Source organism: Erythrolamprus reginae, chromosome 3 (assembly GCF_031021105.1).
Source record: "Erythrolamprus reginae isolate rEryReg1 chromosome 3, rEryReg1.hap1, whole genome shotgun sequence".
NCBI classification, from domain to species: domain Eukaryota; kingdom Metazoa; phylum Chordata; class Lepidosauria; order Squamata; family Dipsadidae; genus Erythrolamprus; species Erythrolamprus reginae.
Window position 1 is genome coordinate 136,305,831 of NC_091952.1, and position 22,599 is coordinate 136,328,429.

General features: G+C 37.3%; 1 protein-coding gene across 2 annotated transcripts in view; it reads left to right on the forward strand.

Annotated features, from left to right (window-relative positions):
• KIFAP3 (kinesin associated protein 3) overlaps positions 1-22,599 on the forward strand; it is a 106,045-nt gene that overhangs the window by 19,489 nt on the left and 63,957 nt on the right. For both annotated transcript variants that reach the window (XM_070746809.1, XM_070746810.1), the window contains exons 9-11: positions 1,221-1,399; positions 2,895-3,057; positions 11,931-12,031. In XM_070746809.1, the coding sequence (XP_070602910.1) occupies positions 1,221-1,399; positions 2,895-3,057; positions 11,931-12,031 (443 nt within the window). The remainder of the gene's footprint in view (positions 1-1,220; positions 1,400-2,894; positions 3,058-11,930; positions 12,032-22,599) is intronic.

The window sequence follows — 22,599 nt, forward strand, 5'->3', positions numbered from 1 at the left end:
AAGATTGCATAATTTTTTCTATTTGTTAAAGTTATAGCTATTTGAATGACTTATTTTAACACTACTCATTTTAGTAGTGTTTATCTTTGTTTACCAAAAAAGTTTTAAAAATCAATACAATAGTTGTCTATTTTTAGTACTGTATTCCTTTTAAACATAGTGCAAAGAATTAAGAATATTGTGTATAGATTAAACCAATGATGCATCAGCTAATGACTATCAAAGCATGTTCATATACGGTATGTTCACTGCCTTGGGTTATATAGGGTATAACATGATGGAATTAATAATTCCACATTGTTGGGTATATAGTAATAATGGAAAAGCAAATTCTAAAAGAATAGTGTCAAACTCACGGCTGAGGATTGGATTTGTCATGGGCTAGTCATTTGACTTATTTCTGCTCAAAATACAAATGAAATAAAATGTTCAGAAATATTAATATGTATTAATTTGTATTAGGTAAGTGAAGATTATATATTTAATAGAAATAAAGTCACTTAAATCTTTATTGGTTTAACTGCTAACAACTATGATTAATTTTAGTACAACCAAAAGATATTGCGTTGTAGTGGATAAAGAGGATGGCCTTGGTCAGAAGAAAGGTCTGCTACTAAGGAACATCTTTGCTAATTTTAGTGAACATAAAAGAGGGGAAATGTAGGACATCCAGACTTTCAGCATTTTTTCATAGCTGTTCTAATTAAAAAATAATTTAGTTCTTCAGTGGATCTGTTCCTTAGTTTGGTCTACCTAAAAGGGCTAACATGTATAAAATTGCTTTTTGAAAAGCTTTGAAGAAAGAAAAAGCATACATTTAAGATAGGCAATGCAGATGTCTTGATTTATCTTTTTAGTTAAATTAAGTTCAGTGTGTTGTACATAGTATATACAGTATATACAAAAGGGTTGGTATTGATGGAGATAATGAGGAGAGGCTCATATTAAAATAATACGGACTAACCCATATTGATTTATGATTTATAGTTTATAGTTTATTTTAGGAAGAATATACATTTTCTCCAATAAACTTACATTTTGCTGGAATAGGCTAGTTAATAAAACCAGCATATTCTTTTTTGGCAATTATTTTCTGCTGAACTTTGTACAGGAGATTTGGAATGGCCCAGATGTTTAAATAATTCATGAATTAAAAAGTGATCAGAGAATACTCATAATCTCTCAACTGTGTGTTTTATTTTTTCCTGTTGATTAATTAGTTGCTCTTTATTTGCTGCTAAATCTTGCTGAGGACACACGGACTGAATTAAAGATGAGGAACAAGAATATTGTTCATATGTTGGTGAAAGCTCTTGACCGAGATAACTTTGAACTGTTAATACTGGTTGTGTCATTTCTGAAGAAACTCAGCATCTTTATGGAAAACAAAAATGATATGGTATAATTTATATTTTTCTATTGAAATGTTTTTGCCATATGCTGAAAGCTAGTCAACAAAGCACAATGAAATTTCTTATAATTTTCATTTCGTTTTTATCTGCTGAGTGGCCCATATTATGCATTAGACATTTTGTTGCTTTATGGGGGATGCGTTCCGAGACCACCTGCGAAAGTCGAATTTTCGCGAAGTAGAGATGCGGAAGTAAATACACCATTTTTGGCTATAGACAGTATCACAAGCCTTCCCTTAACACTTTAAAGCCCTAAATTACCATTTCCCATTCCCTTAACAACCATTTACTCACCATTATTACTGGTACTCACCATTGAATAAGACACTTAGTGATCCTGATATTTATTAACACAATTATTTATTAACAATAATTATTTTTTTTGTTATTTATTTGCAAAAATTATTAGTTTGGCAATGACATATGACTTCATCGGGTGGGAAAAACTGGTATAGGAAAAAAAACCCACGAAGTATTTTTTAATTAATATTTTTTGAAAAACCGTGGTATAGGCTATTCGCGAAGTTCGAACCCGCGAAAATCGAGGGAACACTGTATATATATATGTAGATTGTTCTGAGTTCGGGTTTTGCCCCGTGTAATATTTTGAGTGTCTATGCGATGTTTCGGTGAAATCACATTCACCATCATCAGGCTGAAGTTGTAAGCTTTGTGCTGCTGTGGATATAGTTTGTTTGCAACTGCCATTTGTTCCTTATAAATAGATAAATAAATAAATATATATATATCACACGTTGTTGTTTTTTGCTGAATTTGAAAATTAAGGGAGACTAGGATAGATCTATTTCGGCCTTAATGTGGCCTCATCAGCTAGCAATACCCACTGGGACTTGAACCTGCAACCTTTGCCTTGTAAATATATATAAATTATTGTAAATTAGTCATCATAGTGAATTGGTAGAATTATGTCTAACAAGTTTTATTGAATAAATTTGTATACAACTAAATGAAAAGATGAGATATTTAATTTACCTTTTAATCAATCATGACCACATGTCTCTTCTGAATTGATAGTGATTATAGGTATTTGGAAATACCACTTTTAAAACAAAATTCAAATTTTAAAGTAATTTCAAGTGATACATTTTTGAACATGATATACTTAAATTGAAGCAATGTATTATTAATAATACCTTGTTCCCTAAAGCAGATAAACAGTATCTTAGAATGAAAGTTGAATGGAAAATTGAAAAAATTGAAAATGTAAAAAAAAAGAGGAAAATCTAACCTATTTCATCTTAATACAGTATAGTAAAATGTATTGAGGCTAGTTAAATTATCTATACTTGATAATGAAAAAAAATCTATAAATAATTCATGAGAAATTCCAACACGCCCTTTTAATATAATTATTGGTAAATAATGGAAAGATATTGGTGTAGCATTACATTTTTTTCAGTTTGTGTTAAATGTTAACAACATTTCAAAAAGTCTCTGTGTTTTTCCATACTTTTCCCATAGGTTGAAATGGATATAATTGACAAACTAGTGAAAATGATACCATGTGAACATGAAGATCTTCTGAATATTACTCTTAGACTTTTACTGAACCTTTCCTTTGATACAGGATTGAGAAATAAGATGGTGCAAGTTGGACTTCTTCCAAAACTCACTGCATTATTAGGTAGATTTAATTCTTTTCCACTATGAAACTTATCATTGGCCCTAATAATCATGCTCCATTGTTTATTAGAATTTTATGAATTATATTTTTCTATTTATTAGCATGATTAACATGTTAACAATTGCGCTAAATATCTGATTATATCTAATTAGTATATTTTAGTAAATTTAGTAATATTTTTATCTGCAAAATCTGTTGATTTTATTATTTTATTATGAGTTCTTTCCAAGTCCTTGGAGAGGGGTGGCATATAAATCCAATAAAGAAATAAAGAAAATTTTAGAGCCAGTTTGGTGTAGTGGTTAAGGTGCTGGCTTGAAAACCAGGAGATGGTTCCAGTGCCACCTTAGGCATTAAAGTTCTCCAAATGACTTTTGGCCAGACATTCTCTTTTAGCCCAACCTATCTCACAGGATTGTTACTGTGGGAAAAAGGGAGAGGAAGGAATATTAGATATGTTTGCTGCCTTGAGCTACTTATAAAATAATAAAGATGGAAGAAAAATCTAATAAACAACAAATACATTTTGTGCAAGCCATTATCATCTTACATAAGTCATTGAGAAAAACAAATAGTAGATCAAGCCCTATTACATTTATTTATTAGGCATAATTATAAATACAGATTTTGCCCTTGCTGCCAGTCTGCTTCCCACCCCAGTTGATTTTTTTGAATCTTTCAACTGACTGAGAAATTGGTATGCCATAAAGCAACAGCCTTTGCCAGCCTCTTTCTTTGCCGAAATGTATCTGGGCCCCATACCAGTATCAAAGATGTTGGAAATAAAATTAGGTTCATTGTTTTGTTTGAGAGCATTCATGCCTGCTTAGGGAATGGAGATGAAAGATGTTAGGGTGCTAGAGCATCCTGAGAGCTAGAAGGGTACTGGAAATTGCTTTATCTTTCTGAATAATTATTGCAGAATTTTATACACACAAACGTTATGAGAGATTTTTTTTTCACAATAAAGCCAATAGGAAGTTGTCTTTTCTGTTCTGCCGGCGTGTCTCAACCGCCCGTAACTACAGGGTAATTAGTCCAGAAAGACACACACCGCACGATAGAAGGAAAACCCAAAAGTCTTTATCAACAGAAAAACAGAAACAGCTCCCTTTTTAAATGTCAAAGGGATTTTCTGGTGCACACAAGGCACAGGTTAAATGCAATCCAAATGCTCATCCAATAACTGGGAAATTGGGTCCAATTGTAAAGTCCAGAAAATCCACACACAATCTTGAACAGCAAAAACCATGATCTTGACGAAACTATGAATCAGAAAAACTGCCGTGAGGCTAAAACAGCAGGGTGCTCTTTTATTTGTAGCACTAATTACAGCAGCCCCACCCAACCACAGGTGGCCTCATTTATCTCCTGTAATAATCCTTCAGTTGTTGTCTCCTATGCATCACTCTATGCATGTGTGAATGTGTCATACATTCTTATTCAGAATCCAGGGATGATAAGGATGATTGATCTCCAAACTCCCCTCTTCCAAGTCACCCCCACCTTCTTCTTCTTCTGAGGAAGCTTCACTCCCTGACTCTGTTGGCAATAAAACAGGCCTATGACATGTTGATGTTTCCCCTGCATCCACCTCCACATTCCTTGGGGCAGGAGCTGCGCCAGAGCCAATCACAACACTTTTCCATGACAGTTATTTTGTAATGTTACTTGCAAGCTATTCATAAAATTACAAAAGTATTAGCTAAAAATTTCTTCTCTCTCAATGTAAATAATATTAAGTACAGTGGTACCTCAAGAGACGAACCCCTTGTCTTACGAACAACTCGTGATACGAACCCGGGGTTCAGAAAAATTTTGCCTCTTCTTACGAACTTTTTCGAGTTACGAACCGGTGTTCGGAGACTGCTGGGAAGCCGCGCGGCTGTTTTAAAAGGTGAACTTTTGCCGAACTTCCGGGTTCGGGGTTCGGGGGGTGCTGGCAAGCCCCCCAGGCCGGCTGCGACCTTTTAAAAGAGCCGCGCCGCTTCCCATCTGTCTCCTGAAGCCGAACGCTAAAGCCAAACTTCCGCGTTCGGCTTCAGGAGACAGCTGCGAAGCGGCGCGGGTGTTTTAAAAGGTCGCAGCTGGCCTGGGGGGCTTCCCAGCACCCCCCCCGAACCCTGAATCCGGGTTCGGGGGGGTGCTGGGAAGCCCCCCAGGCCGGCTGTCACCTTTTAAAACAGCCGCGAAAGCCGTTTTTTTTGCGGGGGGTTATTTGGTTGCACGGATTAATTGACTTTACATTGTTTCCTATGGGAAACAATGTTTCGTCTTACGAACCTTTCGTCTTACGAACCTCCTCCTTGCACCAATTAAGTTCGTATCATGAGGTATTACTGTATTACCTAGATACACTTTTATCTAGAAAGTAAGATACACATTGCTGGACCCTAGTATGGCTGACTTAACAATTGACTTTGATTCCATCAATCAATCTATCCATCAATAACTTCCAATTTCATTTTCTGAGACTTAAGTTATAACTGAACTAATAAGATGATCTCTTTGTCTCATCTAGAAGGTTTCAAATACTTTCAGAATGGATTCTCCAAACTGGACTAATTTGACATAACTTCAACTTAGAAGATGCTTTAAGAAGAATAACACAAACTCTACGAACAAAGAATCTTGGTGCCCAATTTCCAATATCAAAGTATTACAAATTGACAAAATAATCAGGTTGTTGTTATAAAATCTGATCTCGCCCACCACCCTACAGAACCAAGCAAAGTAAAACAGAATTTTTAAAAGTCAAATGAATTTAAAAATTGACTCCTTCAATGTAGCAAGAAGAATTTAAGTAATGGGTATTTGGTATTGCAGAGCAACCTACTAGAAGTAACTGGTATATTTTTCCCAGTTGTGCTCTGGTCTTGACTCATTCTTTCTATATTTTTATAATGATTCTTCAGGTTTTAAAACAGTAACCATTCTTTTTTGTTAGACATACAATGATAGTTGAGAAAAGAAAGTTAAGAAAATAAGAAAATACATGTTGTATATTCATCAGAACATTCTAATCTCCATAAGTTCTTAAAGATGCTACTTTAAAATGTGAATTTTTACTGGAGAGTAATACTTTTTTTGAAATCAGGGCTCTAAAGAATTATTTCTGATTATTTCACATTTTTTTGACATTTTAAAATTGGAACACTCTGACCCCTGCTGTAAATTAGTTTTCTCTTTTCTCCATGTTATCATTTTTAATTCTCCTTAATCAAGAGGCCTGCTATATCAATCTATTTTGTTTCGCTTTGTATTGTTCTTCATCTGTCATAACTATTAGCATTATTAACACCGTTATTTTTATGAATGATACTTTCAAAAGCTATTTTTTTTAAAAAAAAAATTTCTCCTTTTCATATTGAATTTAAAACTATATATAAAGCAAGCAGTTTATACATATGTATGAGAAAGGAGTTACTTATTAAAAGCAGCAGTGTTTTTCTAATTAAGTCTAATTTATCCTATAAAGAAACATGTATTTCCCAACCCAATTAAGTGAGCAAACAATAAAAGTTAGATGCAGCAGAACATAACAGAAAGCATATGTCCTGCCTTAAGAGTTCAGCAATATCTTATCAAGATTGCTTGAAGTTACTCATAACAGTAAAATGTTTTTTCCTCTTGTTTTTCCAATTACGGTAAATGGAAAAACCTTCATTCTTACAGCAATTCTTCTACAGCTGGTTTCAATATTTTGTGTGTGAATGTTGCCTGAGATGTCCATTTCTTCCTAGCAGTAATTGGTTGTAACATATGAAGAATAAAAGAAATTGGTCTGCAGACAATGGTAACTATTCAGAGATTTATTTTGAAAATGGATTTTGTGCTACTATGTACAACATCTATGTGAACCATGTTTTTTTTAATTTATTTATTTATTTATTTATTTATCAATCAAACACATATAGCTGCTCATTCCACTGATAGCATACAATAAAATAAACACTTAAAACAAAACCTTAATTACTATTAAAAAAAATAAAATGTAAATAAGATAATAGGAGAGTGCTCTGGCCCATTTTTTAAATTTATTAGATTGTTATCCCACCTTTATTACTTGATAAGTAACCCAATACATAATGTTTTCTCCTCCTATTTTCTCTACAATAAGCACCCTGTGAGTTGGGTTGGGCTGAAACAGAATGACTGGCCCAAGGTCGTCCAACTCACTTTAAGGCAGGACTCATTCTCACAGTCTCCTGGTTTCAAGGCTAGCTTCTTAACCACTACACCAAACTGGCTCTCCTCTTAGATATTCTGGCATGTCTAGTGACTTTGCATTCAATATCTAAATAAATTGTTTTTCAAAGTATTAAATATTTTCTTTGAAGACAAGTACATCAAAGTCTTTTACCTCCCAAACATAAGTAGTACATGGTAACAATTATTACATGTTAATACCAACTTTGGGTGGAAGTAAAAAGTAATTGACAATATTCAGCGGGCATTTCAGTAATTTGTTCCATTCTTGTAGCCACTCAACTCACATAATGAAATGAAAAATACAAAACCAATAAAAATAACTAAAAGCATAAGAAATCTGTAAAAACTAAACCAATCAGCGGAAGACTCAAACCAAATTCTCCAACTTTGGTATTTCTGGAAGTAGGGCAACTTCCAGAATTGCTTACCATATTTTTGGTAGTATAAAACACACCTTTTCCTCCCGAAAAGAGGCTGAAAATTTGGCTGTGTCTTATACTCTTATAATGTAGGTTTTCCAAAGTTTCCCCCACCCCAATCCTAACTAGGTGTTAACAAACTTCCTGGCTTCCTACTCCCTCCCAAGAAGGGTTTTTTCCAGCCCTAAGTCTTTGCAGGCTTGCTTTCATTTCATTTCATTTCATTTCATTTCATTTCATTTATTGGATTTATATGCCGCCCCTCTCCGAAAGCTCGGGGCGGCTAACAACAGTAAACAATATACAGTGATCCCTCGATTATCGCGAGGGTTCCGTTCCAAGACCCCTCGCGATAATCGATTTTTCGCGATGTAGGGTTGCGGAAGTAAAAACACCATCTGCGCATGCGCGCCCTTTTTTCATGGCCGCGCATGCGCAGATGGTGGAGTTTCCGTGGGCGGCGGGGAAGACCCAGGGAAGGTTCCTTCGGCCGCCCAGCAGCTGATCTGCTCGGCAGCGCAGCAGCAGCGAGCAGACGAAGATCGGGGTTTCCCCGCCGCCCACACAAAGGGGAAACCCCGATTCGGCTCCTCGCTGCGCTGCCGAGCAGATCAGCTGCTGGGCGGCCGAAGGAACCTTCCCTGGGTCTTCCTCGCTGATGCCCCCGCTCGCCCGCCCGCCCGCCCGCCCCCCGCCAGCAAGAGGGGGAGAGATAGAGAGAGAGAAGGAAAGAAAGAGATGAGAGAGGGAGGAAGAGAGTGTGAGAGAGGAAGGAGCAAGATAGAAAAAGAGAGAGAGAAAGAAAGATGAGAAAGGAAGGGAGTGACGTCATCGGGTGGGAAAAATCGCGATATAGCGTTTCGCGAAGAACGAGATCGCGAAAATCGAGGGATCACTGTACAGTAAAAATCCAATACTAAAAACTAACTTAAAACCCCCTAATATATAAAACCAACATACGTACAAACATACCATACATACAGTTGTATCAGCCTAGGGGGAGAAGAGGTCTTAATTCCCCCATGCCTGGCGGCAGAGGTGGGTTTTGAGTAGCTTACGAAAGGCAAGGAGGGTAGGGGCAATTCTAATCTCTGGGGGGAGTTGGTTCCAGAGGGCCGGGGCCGCCACAGAGAAGGCTCTTCTCCTGGGTCCCGCCAAGTGGCATTGTTTCGTTGACGGGACCCGGAGAAGACCCACTCTGTGGGACCTAACTGGCCGCTGGGATTCGTGCGGCAGAAGGCGGTTCCTGAGATAATCTGGTCCGGTGCCATGAAGGGCTTTATAGGTCATAACCAACACTTTGAATTCTGACCGGAAACTGATCGGCAACCAATGCAGACTGCGGAGTGTTGGTGTGACATGGGCATATTTCATTCCTACTCACTCTGAAAAAGATTTTTTCAGCCCTAACTAGGGGATAAAACAATGTGCTGAATAGGCTAAGGATCCTACCCAGATGAATATCTGGTAGGTAGACCCCCCGATTTTCCTCCTTCAAAACTAATGTGCTTATACTCAGGTGCGTCTTAAACTCCGAAACATACAGTAACTAGCATAAGAGGTAGTGAATTGACATTGGGAAAGGCTAATTTCAACCGTTGTGTTTAGAAATCGTAGTACTTGGAGTCAAACACAACACCAAGTGAAAACCAAACTATTATGACTTAATATAATGTGTGTGCTCATGTGTCAACCCATGAGGTATTTGAGATGGTTGAAGTCAGCAAGAGAAGGCATTTCGTATACCAAGAAACAACTCCTAAATATGTCTCTCAACACATTTTGACTCTTCAGAAACATACACTTCTTATATCTACGTATGAGTTTTCAGTCATTGTAATGCATTGTATAGGTCAGATGCTTTGAATTGGCTTTGATGAATGCGGTTGACAAGTTCTAAATTAGATAATCTAGCCTATAATCTAATTATAGGAATGGTGTCCTAATGAGCAGAATAAAATAGTTCTCCACAACTTCAAAAGCTTAGAATAATTTTAAACTTGAGATCCAAGATATGTATAGTTGGAACTTTAAATTTGTTGAAGATGTGGTGTGAAAACAGCCCAAGGGACAATATTTTTTCACTCCAACTGTTCCAGATGAACCACAGCTGCAAATTAAATGCTATTATTTATTTTTATTATTCAGATTTATTGCTGTACATATAGCCCTCAATTTACAACCACAATGGAGCACAAAACTTTTGTGCTAAGCTGTTAAGTAAGTTTTACCCTGTTTTATGACCATTCTTACCACAATTGTTAAGTGAATCAATGCAGTTGTTAAGTTGGTAACATAGTTGTTAAGTGAATGTGGCTTCCTTATTGACTTTGCTTCACAGGTCAAAAACCTGATCACACGACATCAGGACACTGCAATCAAAAATACATGCCAGTTTTCAAGTGTCTGAATTCTGATCATGTGATCATGGAGATGCTGCAACTGGTGTAAACGTGAAATAATAAAAATTTAATAATTTATTAGATTTGTATGCCGCCCCTCTCCGAAGACTCCAAAAAATGGTCATGTCACTTTTTCGGTACTATTGTCACTTTGAACGGTCATTAAATTAATGTTTGTAAATTGAAGTCTATCTGTAATGCATAATGCCCATGATGTTGTTTCTAGGGCTCCTGTTTTAAGTATAATTTGTAAATTTTGTCTCTATGAGGCATTTTAATGAAATTTTTCTAATATTTTTTTCCCTTTATCTTTAAAAATGGTTTTTGTATTTATTTAAGTTTGTTGTGTTTTTTTTGCATGGTTTTAAGATTTTTTGAGAAAATCTTTCTTGGCCTGTATTTACATATGACTATCATTTTCAATCATGTGCCAATTGACTTTTGCTTTTTTGTTGTTGTTAACATAAAAAAAAGTTAGCACAATTCATTATAAGCCATAGACATAGGCATGGACATTCTCTTGTTCATTTTCTTCATTGTCTTCCTGAAAAAGATGACATAACTATATAATTATAATTATTATATAATATAAAATATAATTTTTGTCTTTGGTGGAGAGTGCCAGGGGTGATTATATTGATTATTCTAATCTTCCCTGGTAAAAGATGCATTTAGAGAATGACAGACCCCCCACCCAAACCCCACCTCCCCGACTTGCATTTTCCACTAGTTCTTTTCTAATTCCCCTCTTGTAATTTATTTCAAGTCTTCCAAGTATGATTTATTAAATAAACTGAAGCTTACACTATTTTAAAATTAGACCATTGCACTTAACGAAAGAAGTAGAGATGACACCCCTAGTTTTTGCTTAGCTATTTCCTGACATTCAAATGGAGAGCATGGTTAAGTTAATAATAAATAGGATATGGTAAATCTTTAGGGGTTTTTTTCTTTTTAAGGTACATTTTCATATTTCTTATCTAGAAAAGAAATAATATTCTTTATCAAACACAAGAATCAGGTAGTTCAATAACTAAATAACATAGGGGGATAACATACCTTAAGAAACATTTTTTCTTAAATTATTGTATACTAGCAATACAAAATCCTCTCTAAACTGGTTCTGTTGGTTTTGTTTCTTAGTATGAGATTTCCTTGAAAATATTTTATTTTTAAAAAGTCATAATCATTAAAAATAAAGTTCTTCTATAAGCTTGGAAAAGAGTTTCTAAATGTAAATTAGATATGACTAATTCGTGTGTGTGTGTGTGTGTGTGTAGTCTTTTAATGGGCCTGTATTCCAGGAGTATCAAACTCAATTTCATTGAGGATTGTATCAGGGTTATGATTGACCTCATAGGGCCGGGGTGGGCATCGCCAACTCTACGTCACTCGTGTTGGGTTCACCTTGGTGGCCTGAGCACTCTACCAGCGAAAACAGGTTCCCGATCTCCGTTTTCGGCTGTGACAGTCTCCTGCAACCCTCTACAGGCTGGTCCTTTGCTGTTTCCAGGGCAGTCCTGCAGTGCAGATCTAAGCACCCTGCAGCTCGCATCTAGCCCATGGGCCTTGAGGTTGACACCCCTGCTGTAATCCCTTGCATCAGGATGCAGTTGGGGCAACTGAATACTGTTTACTTGCTAGATCCCCTTCCTGTCACCAATGAAGAATTTGCAGCTGATATTTACTCATTGTGCCCAGAGAGAGAAATATCTGCTGCTACCTAGGTTCGAACTCACAGCCTCCTGATTGTGAAGTGAGAACTCCACCTCTAGGCCACTGCATCACTCACTAATTCATATAAATGCTCATTAAATGTTTTTCTTTCCTTCTCCCCCAGGAAATGAAAATTATAAACAAGTGGCTATGTGTATCCTCTATCACATAAGCATGGATGATCGTTTTAAATCAATGTTTGCTTATACTGATTGTATACCTCAGGTAGGCATGTTTTCTTTCTTCATACTATGTCTATCTTAAAAATCCTTAAATTAATGCAAGGGTCAATAGTCGGTGGGTCTCTAAGTAGTTTATAAGCAGGGTAATATATTAATTCTGCAGCTGATTTTGTCCTTTCAGTTTTCTTGAATATTCTTTAATTCTTCATGAAAATGCTGAACTATTATTTTATTATGGTTACATTATTTAAGTTATAATGATGGTATTTAAAATCATCTTTAAAAATAGAATTTTATAAACATCTCAGACAGGGCAACTTTTGGGGATATATTTATTCTATTTTTAAATAACACTGAGGTCCTTGTAATTTTACATTTCTATTAAGTTTTCAATAATGGCCCTCGATTGTATTGATATAGTCAGTAACTTAATATTCTTGATCTGGTTCATTCAAAACATTTCTTTTGTTGGTAATTCTGCTTAGTTGATAATTTTCTGTTCCATTTACATGTTTAGTATTTTTGGAGTCCAGTTATTTAGAAATTTTACTTTATGTAAATAGTCCTATTTCGGTTAGATCATTTCCACAGTATTTGCTTCATATTCTGTAATGAAATGTTCATACATAAATGTGGAAATCCCCCCACCATAATTTTTTACAGTGTGAAATGTGTCTTTAATACAATATTGTTATGAATTTATAATATTATTAATGGGATGTATTTCTTGTTATAAAGATCTTAGCATTCAGATTTCTTACTGTGAAGGCATTCTGAAACTTTTAAGAGATGTTAATAGATGTTTGCTTTTTCAAGTACTGTACCTATAATTCAACATTTCAGCAATAAAATGTATTTTACACACACACACACACACATACACAATTGCTTACACACTCCCTCCCTCACACACACGCATACACAGAGAAGGAGAGATTGCAGCATGAATGTTGATTTAGGAAAAAAAAGTCCTGCTGAGTTTAATGAAGCATACTTTTCTGTAAGTGTACATAAGATAGTAATCTCATATTCCTAACATCTGTTTTGATTCAGCCCTGAAAATAATATAATTAATACTAGACAACCTGTGACCCATTGGGTCATCCTTTCAGATATATTTGTGTGTGCAAAGGGACTAGCAAAGATTGTGTGGATATGGGAGGCTTACCTCAGTAACTTAGAACCTTCACTGCCAGATTCCCAGAAGGAAATTGCAAGTCTAAACTCAATGCTGTGCTCCTACAGTCAGCCGCAGTCACGTGATCCCCATTGGCTTTCTCCTTGCAGGCGAGTCCATTGACTAGTGGATCCTCTTATAAATGAGGATCACATCACTAAGTGACTAAGACATAAGAGACTGTGAAAAAACAATCTCAATCTAAGAAAGGGCACAGTTGGTGCACTAGATTAATCTGAGGAAAGTCATTCCTAATTGTTACCTGTATTTTTAAACAAGAGTTGTAAATCCTGGAAGACCCAGAAATTGTGCAGCAATCCTGTATGGAGCAGCTCTATCCCAGTCAAAAATAAAGAACTTTAAGTTTATTGTTAAAAGTGGGTATTAATCATGTGATATAAAATAATTAAATAACTATTTCCTCTCACAATGTTGAGTTGGGAACAGGAATGGCTCTAAATTAGCTGCTGAAATTTTATATATATGTCACATGTTTTTGCTGAATTTGAAAATTAAGGGAGACTAGGATAGATCTATTTCGGCCTTATTTTGGCCTCATCAGCTAGCCATACCCTCACTGGGACATGAACTTGCAACCTTGGCCTTGTAAGGCAGATAATTAACCTCTAGGCTACAGTATCCAATCCCTTCAGCTCTGTACCAGGGAAGGGTTACATGTTATTTGTGTCGAATCACCCTGGTATATTGAAGGAACATCACAGCTCCTTTTTTGCCTCTCGGCCCAACCCAGGGTCATTTCCAAGGCAGTTAATTTATTCATAGCTGACAACTATCTTGAGGCTGGTGCTTCTGTCCTTGTTCTAGAACAAGGACAGAAGCACCAGCCTGAAGATGACGAATGGGGCCTCGTCGTAACGTCGCCAGAAATCTCTGAAACCTACACGGGAAGAAACCTGAATATGCCAAGACCATCATATGTATATATATATAATGCTGGTGTCTGTATATGCCCCTGGGGCTTTGGAATGCAGGCACCTAGTAGGTAAGTTTCCAGCAGGTAGTCTAGAGCCATTCCTGTGCACAACTCAACATTCTGAGAGGAAATAGCGATTAAATAATTATTTTATATCACATAATTAATACCCATTTTTATATACTATATTTTTGGAGTATAAGACATACCTTTTCACCCCCCAAAAGGGTGTGAAAACGTGGATGCGTCTTATACACCGAATGTAGCCACAGCCACTCTTACCCTTTGGCCTCCCAGCAATTTACCTCCTTGCAGCAAACAGGGTAGAGCCTGTTAAGCCAAGCAACTCATTATCAGCTTCCCGACCCTCAGCTAATTTGAGGCTGCAGATAGGTCGGCCATGTGCTAAACTGAAACTAGTTTCAGGTAGACAAATTGGGAGGGAGAAGCAGAGGCAGAATTTTATTTTCTTGTGCTAATCGGTTGCTGAATCTGGATGCAAGGAGGTAAGTTAATAATTGTCTGTAGAATGTTCAAATTATTAGACTTATTTTTAAAGATTGCTTTATTATTGTTCTAGACCAGTCCCCAGCCAGTGAATGCTGGCTGGGGACTTCTGGGAGTTGAAGTCCAGATATCTTCAAGTTGCCACAGTTGGGAAACACTGTTCTAGACAACGTAACAAAGTGAGGAAGCTTTTTAAAATAAATGCTTGATTTAAGAGGCCCAGTGCTATTATATCTTCTTTTAAATAATAGAAAATAGTGCATACTTCCAGAAAGCCACATCAATTTTAATAGCTCTGCACAAGTATAGCCTGAAATGCAACAGTGTCCTGTTGAGTATTAAAATAAAGCAGCTGTGTTAAATCCTGACTTAATCATGCTTGGAGTAGATCTATTTAAATAATTGGGAGGAATTAGTGTGATTACATTTAAGAAAACTTTATGGAATTAATATACTGCCATAATGTACATTTCTCCAATTCTTTGCTATTTCTATGAATCAGGCACACATGGACAGAAATACACAGCAAACAGTGTATAGGGATTGAGACTTAGATTCTTCCCTTTCAGAAATGTAAACTACAAACTTTCAATTTATCATAATTTTGCAGACTGTTGCTTAATTCTGTTCTCACTAGAAAACTTTTTCAAACCTTCTGTAGATGAAATTGTAGTTAGAGTTAAAAGTCTATTCTTGTTTAGATCCCACCATCACAAGCATTATTTAAATAGGTGCAAATATAAACCATATGTTTGTACCAGCACATAGGTAATAGTACAACCAATCAAAGAGCATGGTTGTGCAGTGATGTCATAGCAGTAATATGCTTCCACAGAATAGTAGGCAAGCTGCAGCTGACTTATCCACATGTTTTCCCTGTGCTTTTCTGTTTGGTCCCCCTTTGATCTCCTTTTTTTAGCTTAATGCTGGTAAACGTCCTCATTTGACAGCTCCTTTAGCTTTTGTCCTCGATTATCTGCTGAAGAAACCAGAGCTTTACTTCAAACATTAGAGTTAGGAATAGCCAGTCAGAGGCATGCAGGTCTGGCATAATCATTCAAAGATGTGTGAGCTGGGATAGAGAGAACTGTACTGAGGTGTATGAAAAGAAAGCAGTTGGGGGTTGGCCTCTGGTCACTGGTAAATAAGTGAAGTCAGGTGCCAGAGAGTCTAGACACAGTGATTCTAGTCCTCCACTGTGCCATCTGATACTCAATGTGGGACCTGACTGATTGAAAACTACTCTCTGTTTGTTGTACCCGTTGTAACCCTTTTATTGCTCTCCTAAATGAAGAAAAGATGACAATGGTTGCAGTAAAAGCAGAACAAATTTAATTTTGATATTTCCTATTTGGCAGCAATTATACTTTCCTTTGAAGCAGCACGAGTAGCAATCAAATTAAATGAAGACATAATGGGAAACATGGAACTCATACTAAAGGATTATTCTAAAAACTTTGAACTACTCTAGTAAAATTACAGGACTCCTTCCATTTTTTTGTATAGGAACTCAGTTTAGTACTGATGGCATATTCTAAGCATTTTTTTAAATAAAAAGATTCATCTTCAGTTGTAAATATGCAGAAATAGGCTTATGGCACTTTTAAAAATGTTTTAAGTTTCTGGGTATAATAGCTTCTTGATAATGTATTAAATATTCTTTAAATTTTAAGTTTTATTATTTTGATTACAGTATTAGTTACCTACTGTAGTGAGTTTAACTTTACTCTGATTGGTTTTGTAAGCTGCTCCCCTTTTTCATCATATTTCTTTTTTAAAAAAATAACACCTTTATATTATATTACTGCATGCTGGTTTCTAGCTATAATTAACTTTCAGGTTTCATTATTCTTACAGCAGGTTCTAATAATAGCAGCACATATGCACAGTATTCTACATAAGCACACATAGTCTTTAGCTCCACCCTGCAGAAACTTATAGTAACTAGCAGCCTGATTTAAGACAGAATATACTTCCTTTTGGAGTTTCACTATTGTGAAAGAGGCAATCAAACCTGGATGTTTGTTCTGGCACAGACAGGGTAAAACAAACATCTATATTGAACTTTTCCCAGAGGTGTCTCAAATGTCAGCCTACATCCACACCTACGTTTTATTACAGATACTAGAAAAGCTGTTAATTTGAAGAAAGCCAGTTGCAAAATGTATAGTTCAAGCTATATATCTGGCAGATCCAGATGTCCAAAGTTAAAAATAAATCTGTAATGATTCCATTTTATAGAAATGATAAAATATTAATGTTGCATTCCTAGGTTACTGCACAGGTTCAGTTCATAAATATCTTAACATTAATAAGGAATAGAAGGACTAAGTGTAACTGGAGCCTAAACCTGGCTATATAGACCAAGTAAAGTCCTATGTGTACTTAGGAATTGTTTTCATAGAAAAGAATTTCTGGTTTCCACATTTCAGGAAGAGGTTTTTTTTTTAAAGGGCTACAGCTTTCCAGCTTTAATTGCCTCTTTCCCAATACTGAAAATCTGAAGGGAAGCATAAAGGTAATGGTTCCCCCACACATGTGTGCTAGTCGTTCTCCATAGTGGGTGGAGCTAGGATGGGTTGACCTCGTCCATTCAGCTTGCAGGACTGAATCTGTCAGTCTTTATTTGAGGGTTCCACCTTTGCCTGGAATCCCAATTACAACTAAGTCCTCAGACTGGACAGACGTGGCCTGGTCGTCTCCATTCCTGTTAGCTTCTGAGTCAACGTGCATATCATCAGTACTACATTCAGTTGCTCTTAATTGAACTGTAAGTGTTTCCTGGCTACTCGCCTATCATTGCTGGAGTGCCGGAAGGATCGCGACAACGAGCTTTGGCTCCAGCCGCAGCAGCTGTTGCCCCTGCCTGCAATATCATTGAGCATGATGAGTCCTGGCCTCTTGTTCTGTTGTGGGAGTTCCGCCATCCCCCATTGTCATCCTAAGGCACTTTCATTCAAGGATCCTTGGCTCTGCTTCTTTGGGCAAATTGGTGATGGCCTAAGGGAGCTTTCATGCTCCCACCTCGGAGTATGTGGGAGGTAAATTTGAAGCACTGCAAAGAGGCTCCTCTCGAATTGTAACTATCTGTCAGCCCAGTGCAGTTGCTGAAGCTAAGTGCTCAAAAGACTCGGCTATAAAGTGTTCTGATCTCATTTACTGCCTTCCAGCTGCATGTGTAGATAGATTTTCACACTTATCCAATGAACTGCATTGCTGAAGAGGAAGCTTCTTGCTGGAACCTCGCGCTTGCACAACTTTAATTGCTGGGTTGGTTCAGTCAATTCTTAATCTGTCAGTGCCTGTGCATTGGAGCTTCAGGTGCCTGACTATCAGCTGTTCACTGTGTTGCTGGGCTCCTCGTTTTCCCCACCTAAGGGAACTTGTAGTCTGCATTTGCTGGATTGCCAATCCGATGTTGGAATAGTGGCTAGAAGTTGATAACTGGTGGCTGGGCATTTGTTAGTGTCCATTTTGAATGCCTTGCTGAGGCAGGACACAAGCCGGTAGCCATTTTGCCTGTCACATCAGAGTGCTATTGCTGGTGGCCATTTCGAAACACTTTTCAAAGCCTCTGATATCTTTGCGGCCATTTTAAATGCCCTTCAGGCTCTAACTTTCCTCGGTGGAGTTTTCTGTTTGGATGTTCTGTTTGAAATCTCATCTGCTGCTTTGGGTCCTCGGAGTGGGGCGGCATACAAGTCTAATAAATAATAATAATAATAATAATAATAATAATAATAATAATAATAATAATAATAATAATAATAAACAACAACAACTATGGCAAATGCCTCTTCCTCCTCCTCCAGATTAGGAAGGAGGCAGAAAATGTCAGGTCCTGCTCTCATGACTGATCCTCAGCCCTGGCAGGGGAGGCTAAGCAGTCAAGTCGCTACCACAGCTCTAAAGCCATAGAGCAGGATGAGTGCTGCCAGGACAAAGCCATACAGAAATTCTAAGATAGCACATTCCCTCACTCACAGAATCTCTGTTCTGAAGGGGAGACTGCTCCTGGGTCATTGGGAGACTGACTCTCCCTTGACAATACTCGAAAATTGACATTTCTAATCTAAATGTCTGGGGCAGAATAGAGCCAGGTCCAGCCCTTCAGGCTACCAGTGGGGCCTATTCCAGTGAACTTGCCTATGCCTTCCCCCACCCAGTGCAACAGTGTCCTGCTGTCATTGGGTGGGCAGGGCGGCAACATTCACTGTAATAAGAAGCATAGACATTTCCCCCCACTTTTTTGGGGGGGGAGTGTTTGTCTTATAATGCGAAAAATACAGAAAAATCCCTGAGGCCCATTTTTGCAATCAAAACTTTTCTTATTGTTCTCTATCCTCTTATAGAAAAATAAGTAAAATTCTGTATTTGATAGATTTGATCACAAAAAAACTTACAGAGAATGAGAGATACAGTATCTTCTTTCTTGCTCCTGTTTTAATCAACTTTGCAGTCTTTCTACTCAACACTTTGCTTTTCAGAAAGAAAGAAATACATCTTGGTCTTGATTAGTGATTATTAAGCAAGACTTTTAAGAATTACCATTCTATGATAGGGGTGTGGCTACGCACCGTAGCAGTAAGAGTTCTCCATACTCCGCAGGAACCCCAAATTCCCACCGCCAAGGGGGGTGCAGTTCTCACAGAACTGACCCCAAAACTGCCCTGGAGGGGCAGGGAAGAAGAGGGACACTATTGGCATATCCAGTGAAGGGTTACCAAAAATGTTACTACCACACTGTGGACGTGGTTCATGCAAGACGCTCTGCATTTTCTTTCAACATATTTCAGTACAAAATGGGTGCTCTGGAGTGAAGCTCCATTTTCGCTACCCTACTGTGGTCCCCTCCCCCAAATCTGGGCAGCAGCCCACCCCTGGGCATACCCCATAGGAACCCTTTACAGAGCCTTTGACTGGTGGTGGTGAAAGCTGGCTGAGAACAAGCTATCTCAGCTGTTTTAACCGTGGTGTCCGCGCATTGAGACAATTGAAAGTTTTCTTAGGGTTATCATCTGGAGAGAGAAGATTCAAGCGTTGTGCAGGAGAGAGACGGAGGTGGAAGAATATTACAAGATTGGTGATTTCTGCCACTAAAGTGATTTTTAAAGCAACTTTTTACCTAACGGGGAAAGGACAAAGAGACTGGAAATAAGATGATGGCCATAATAGTAAGTGGAGACTCGAGCTTTAAAAAGATATAAAGAACTATAACTACAGCCCAAGATGTATAGACATCATACTAAAGACTGAATGGAAAGACAAATGATTGTAAATAGGTGGAACAAAACCTTTGTGGTAAAATGTGGAATTTACTTTTAATTGAAAAAGGAAAGAAAGGAATTAAACTGGAAGAAGCAAAAAATCGAGGCTGTGGAGCTTTTTTATAAAAGCAGCAGCTGGATGATTCGAAAACGTGGATTCATGATTTGTGATTTGTTTGGAGGCATGTATGAGAGATTGGAAGTAAAGCTATTAACTGGACTGCTTTAAAATTGTGAACTCTATGACTGGCTAAACATGGAGATAATGGAAATATTCATTGATTTATTAAATGATTCGGAAAGAAGATGGGGAATAGAAACAAAAGTAATGACTAGAAGTTATATCCAAGCAGAACTAAATGAAATTTGGAAAAAAATAAAAGTAAAAGAGGATTACAGTGGTCCCTTGAGTTTGGTGGGTCCAAGTGTCGCGGAAAGGCTATACCATGGGTTTTCAAAAAATATAAATAAAAAAATACTCTGGGAAAGGGAGAATAAAAAATTTAAGAAGATAAGGTTGTGGGAATGCAGAAAATTTAAGTATGAAAAGAATAAAGGCGAAAAGACAAGATAAAGAATTAAGGCTGTGGGAGTGTAGAAAATTTACCGTAAGTATAAAAATGTTAAGGTTGAAAAACTGACAATATGGGGAAACTAAATATCTCCCCCTGGGCACGTTGAAGTTATATATGGTATGCTTGTATGTGTGTATGTTAGTATTGGGGATTCTCTTAAACTTGTAATATTTTAATTAATTGGATTGTATTGGATTGTTTTTCACTTGCTGTGAGCCGCCCCGAGTCTTCGGAGAGGGGCGGCATACAAATCCAAATAATAAATAAATAAATAAATAATAATATACTATGCAGTTTTTTATTAGTTTTATGTTAACTCATTTTTGAATTTAAACATAATAAGTCTTAAATTAATTAACAGATTATAATGTACTGGGTGTTTCTGTTTTTCCTTTTAAAATATGCTACTTGAGTAATTGAATATATAAATATTAAGCATTTCTTCAGAAAGGCAAATATTTGAAGGATAAGTATATATTGTATTGGGACTAAGTGATTTAAAACAATATAATGAACATAGTAATGTAATAATGAATAATGTAGTAATGAATTTTGAAAGCGATTATGTGATTCAGATGATTATTATGATATAAAATTAAGACTGTGGCTTTTATTAAAATGACAAATAGATAAATAATTGGAGGATGTAATTAACAGAGGATTTGGAAAGGATGTTTAAATGAAATAGACATATAAAAAGTCTATGTTATTAAATTGATTTGGGATAAATGTAGAAAGTTTATGGGGAGTAATTAGAAATGCTGACATGTATAATGATTTTTAATGCAAGATGGCACATTTAATTATAAAATTACTGTAGGGGCATGCAGCTATAAGATAAGAAACAAACATCAAGAAAAAGAGACTAAGAAAGGGGAGAGAGCAATAGGCTTAAAATGAAAAGGAAACAAGAAACCATATGGTATGGGAAAGTAAAGATGACAAATACCAGTGAGAGTTAAAAGTGCAGGTTAATTAGATAGAAAATCTAGATGACAAAATTAGTTTTTTTTAAAGGGAGGAACAGGAATTTGGTGTTATATACCTAAATAAAAAGCCTTATTTGGAGTCAGAAGCAATAAACTAGAAAATTAGTGATTGGTACAGTTTTCAAAATGAATTTTACAGCAACAATCAGTTCGAGACACATAGGAGAGGTATTAGAGGGGTGAAGAGGAAATAGAAAGGAAGGGAGAGAAGGAGTGAGAGGTGGAGAAAGAGAGAGAAGGGAAAAGAAGAAAGAGGGAGAGAGAGGTCTAGGGAGGAGTGAAGGGAAAGTAGGTAGGAAGAGGAAAGGAGGAAGGGGGTGCAAGAAAAAGGTAATTAAAGGGGCAGACCACTGTTTATTTTATTTATTTATTTATTTATTTATTAGATTTGTATGCCGCCCCTTTCCGTAGACTGTTGTTTAATTATATATTTTTAATTAAATAGGGGTCTATGAATATAGGGTAAAATGTATAATTATGAACTCTATATGATGTATGTAGCATTGGAAGGTATATATGTTGAATCTGTATTCATGAAGGTGGAGAAAAATAAAAAAAAATGGGGGGAAAAGAATTACCATTCTATAAACTCATTTGTATACCATTGCTAGTTGTTTGAATATGATACGAAAAGCCATATGTACAATTACTTTGAATTTCAGCAGGCCTATTTAGCAACTTTGTACTAAGAGTCAGTGCTTTAATTTTGTATAGCTATTTGGATATACAGTGATTCCCCGATTATCGCGAGGGTTCCGTTCCAAGACCCCTCGCCCTCGCTATAATCGATTTTTCGGGATGTAGTGGTGCGGAAGTAAAAACACCATCTGCGCATGCGCGCCCCTTTTTCCATGGCCGCACATGCGCAGATGGTGGAGACGGGGAAACCCCATCTTCGGCTCCTCGCTGCTGCCGCGCTGCTGAGCAGATCAGCTGTTGGGCGGCCGAAGGAACCTTCCCTGGGTCTTCTCGCCGCCCAGGCAAAGGGGAAACCCCAAGATCGCTTGCCGCTTGCCCATTCACCCGCCCGCCCGGCTGCTCGCTTGCCCGTTCGCCCGGCCGCTCCGCTTGCCCGTTCGCACCGCCCGCCCGGCTGCTCGCTTGCCCGTTCACCCGCCCGCCCGGCCGCTCCGCTTGCCCGTTCACCCGCCCGCCCGGCTGC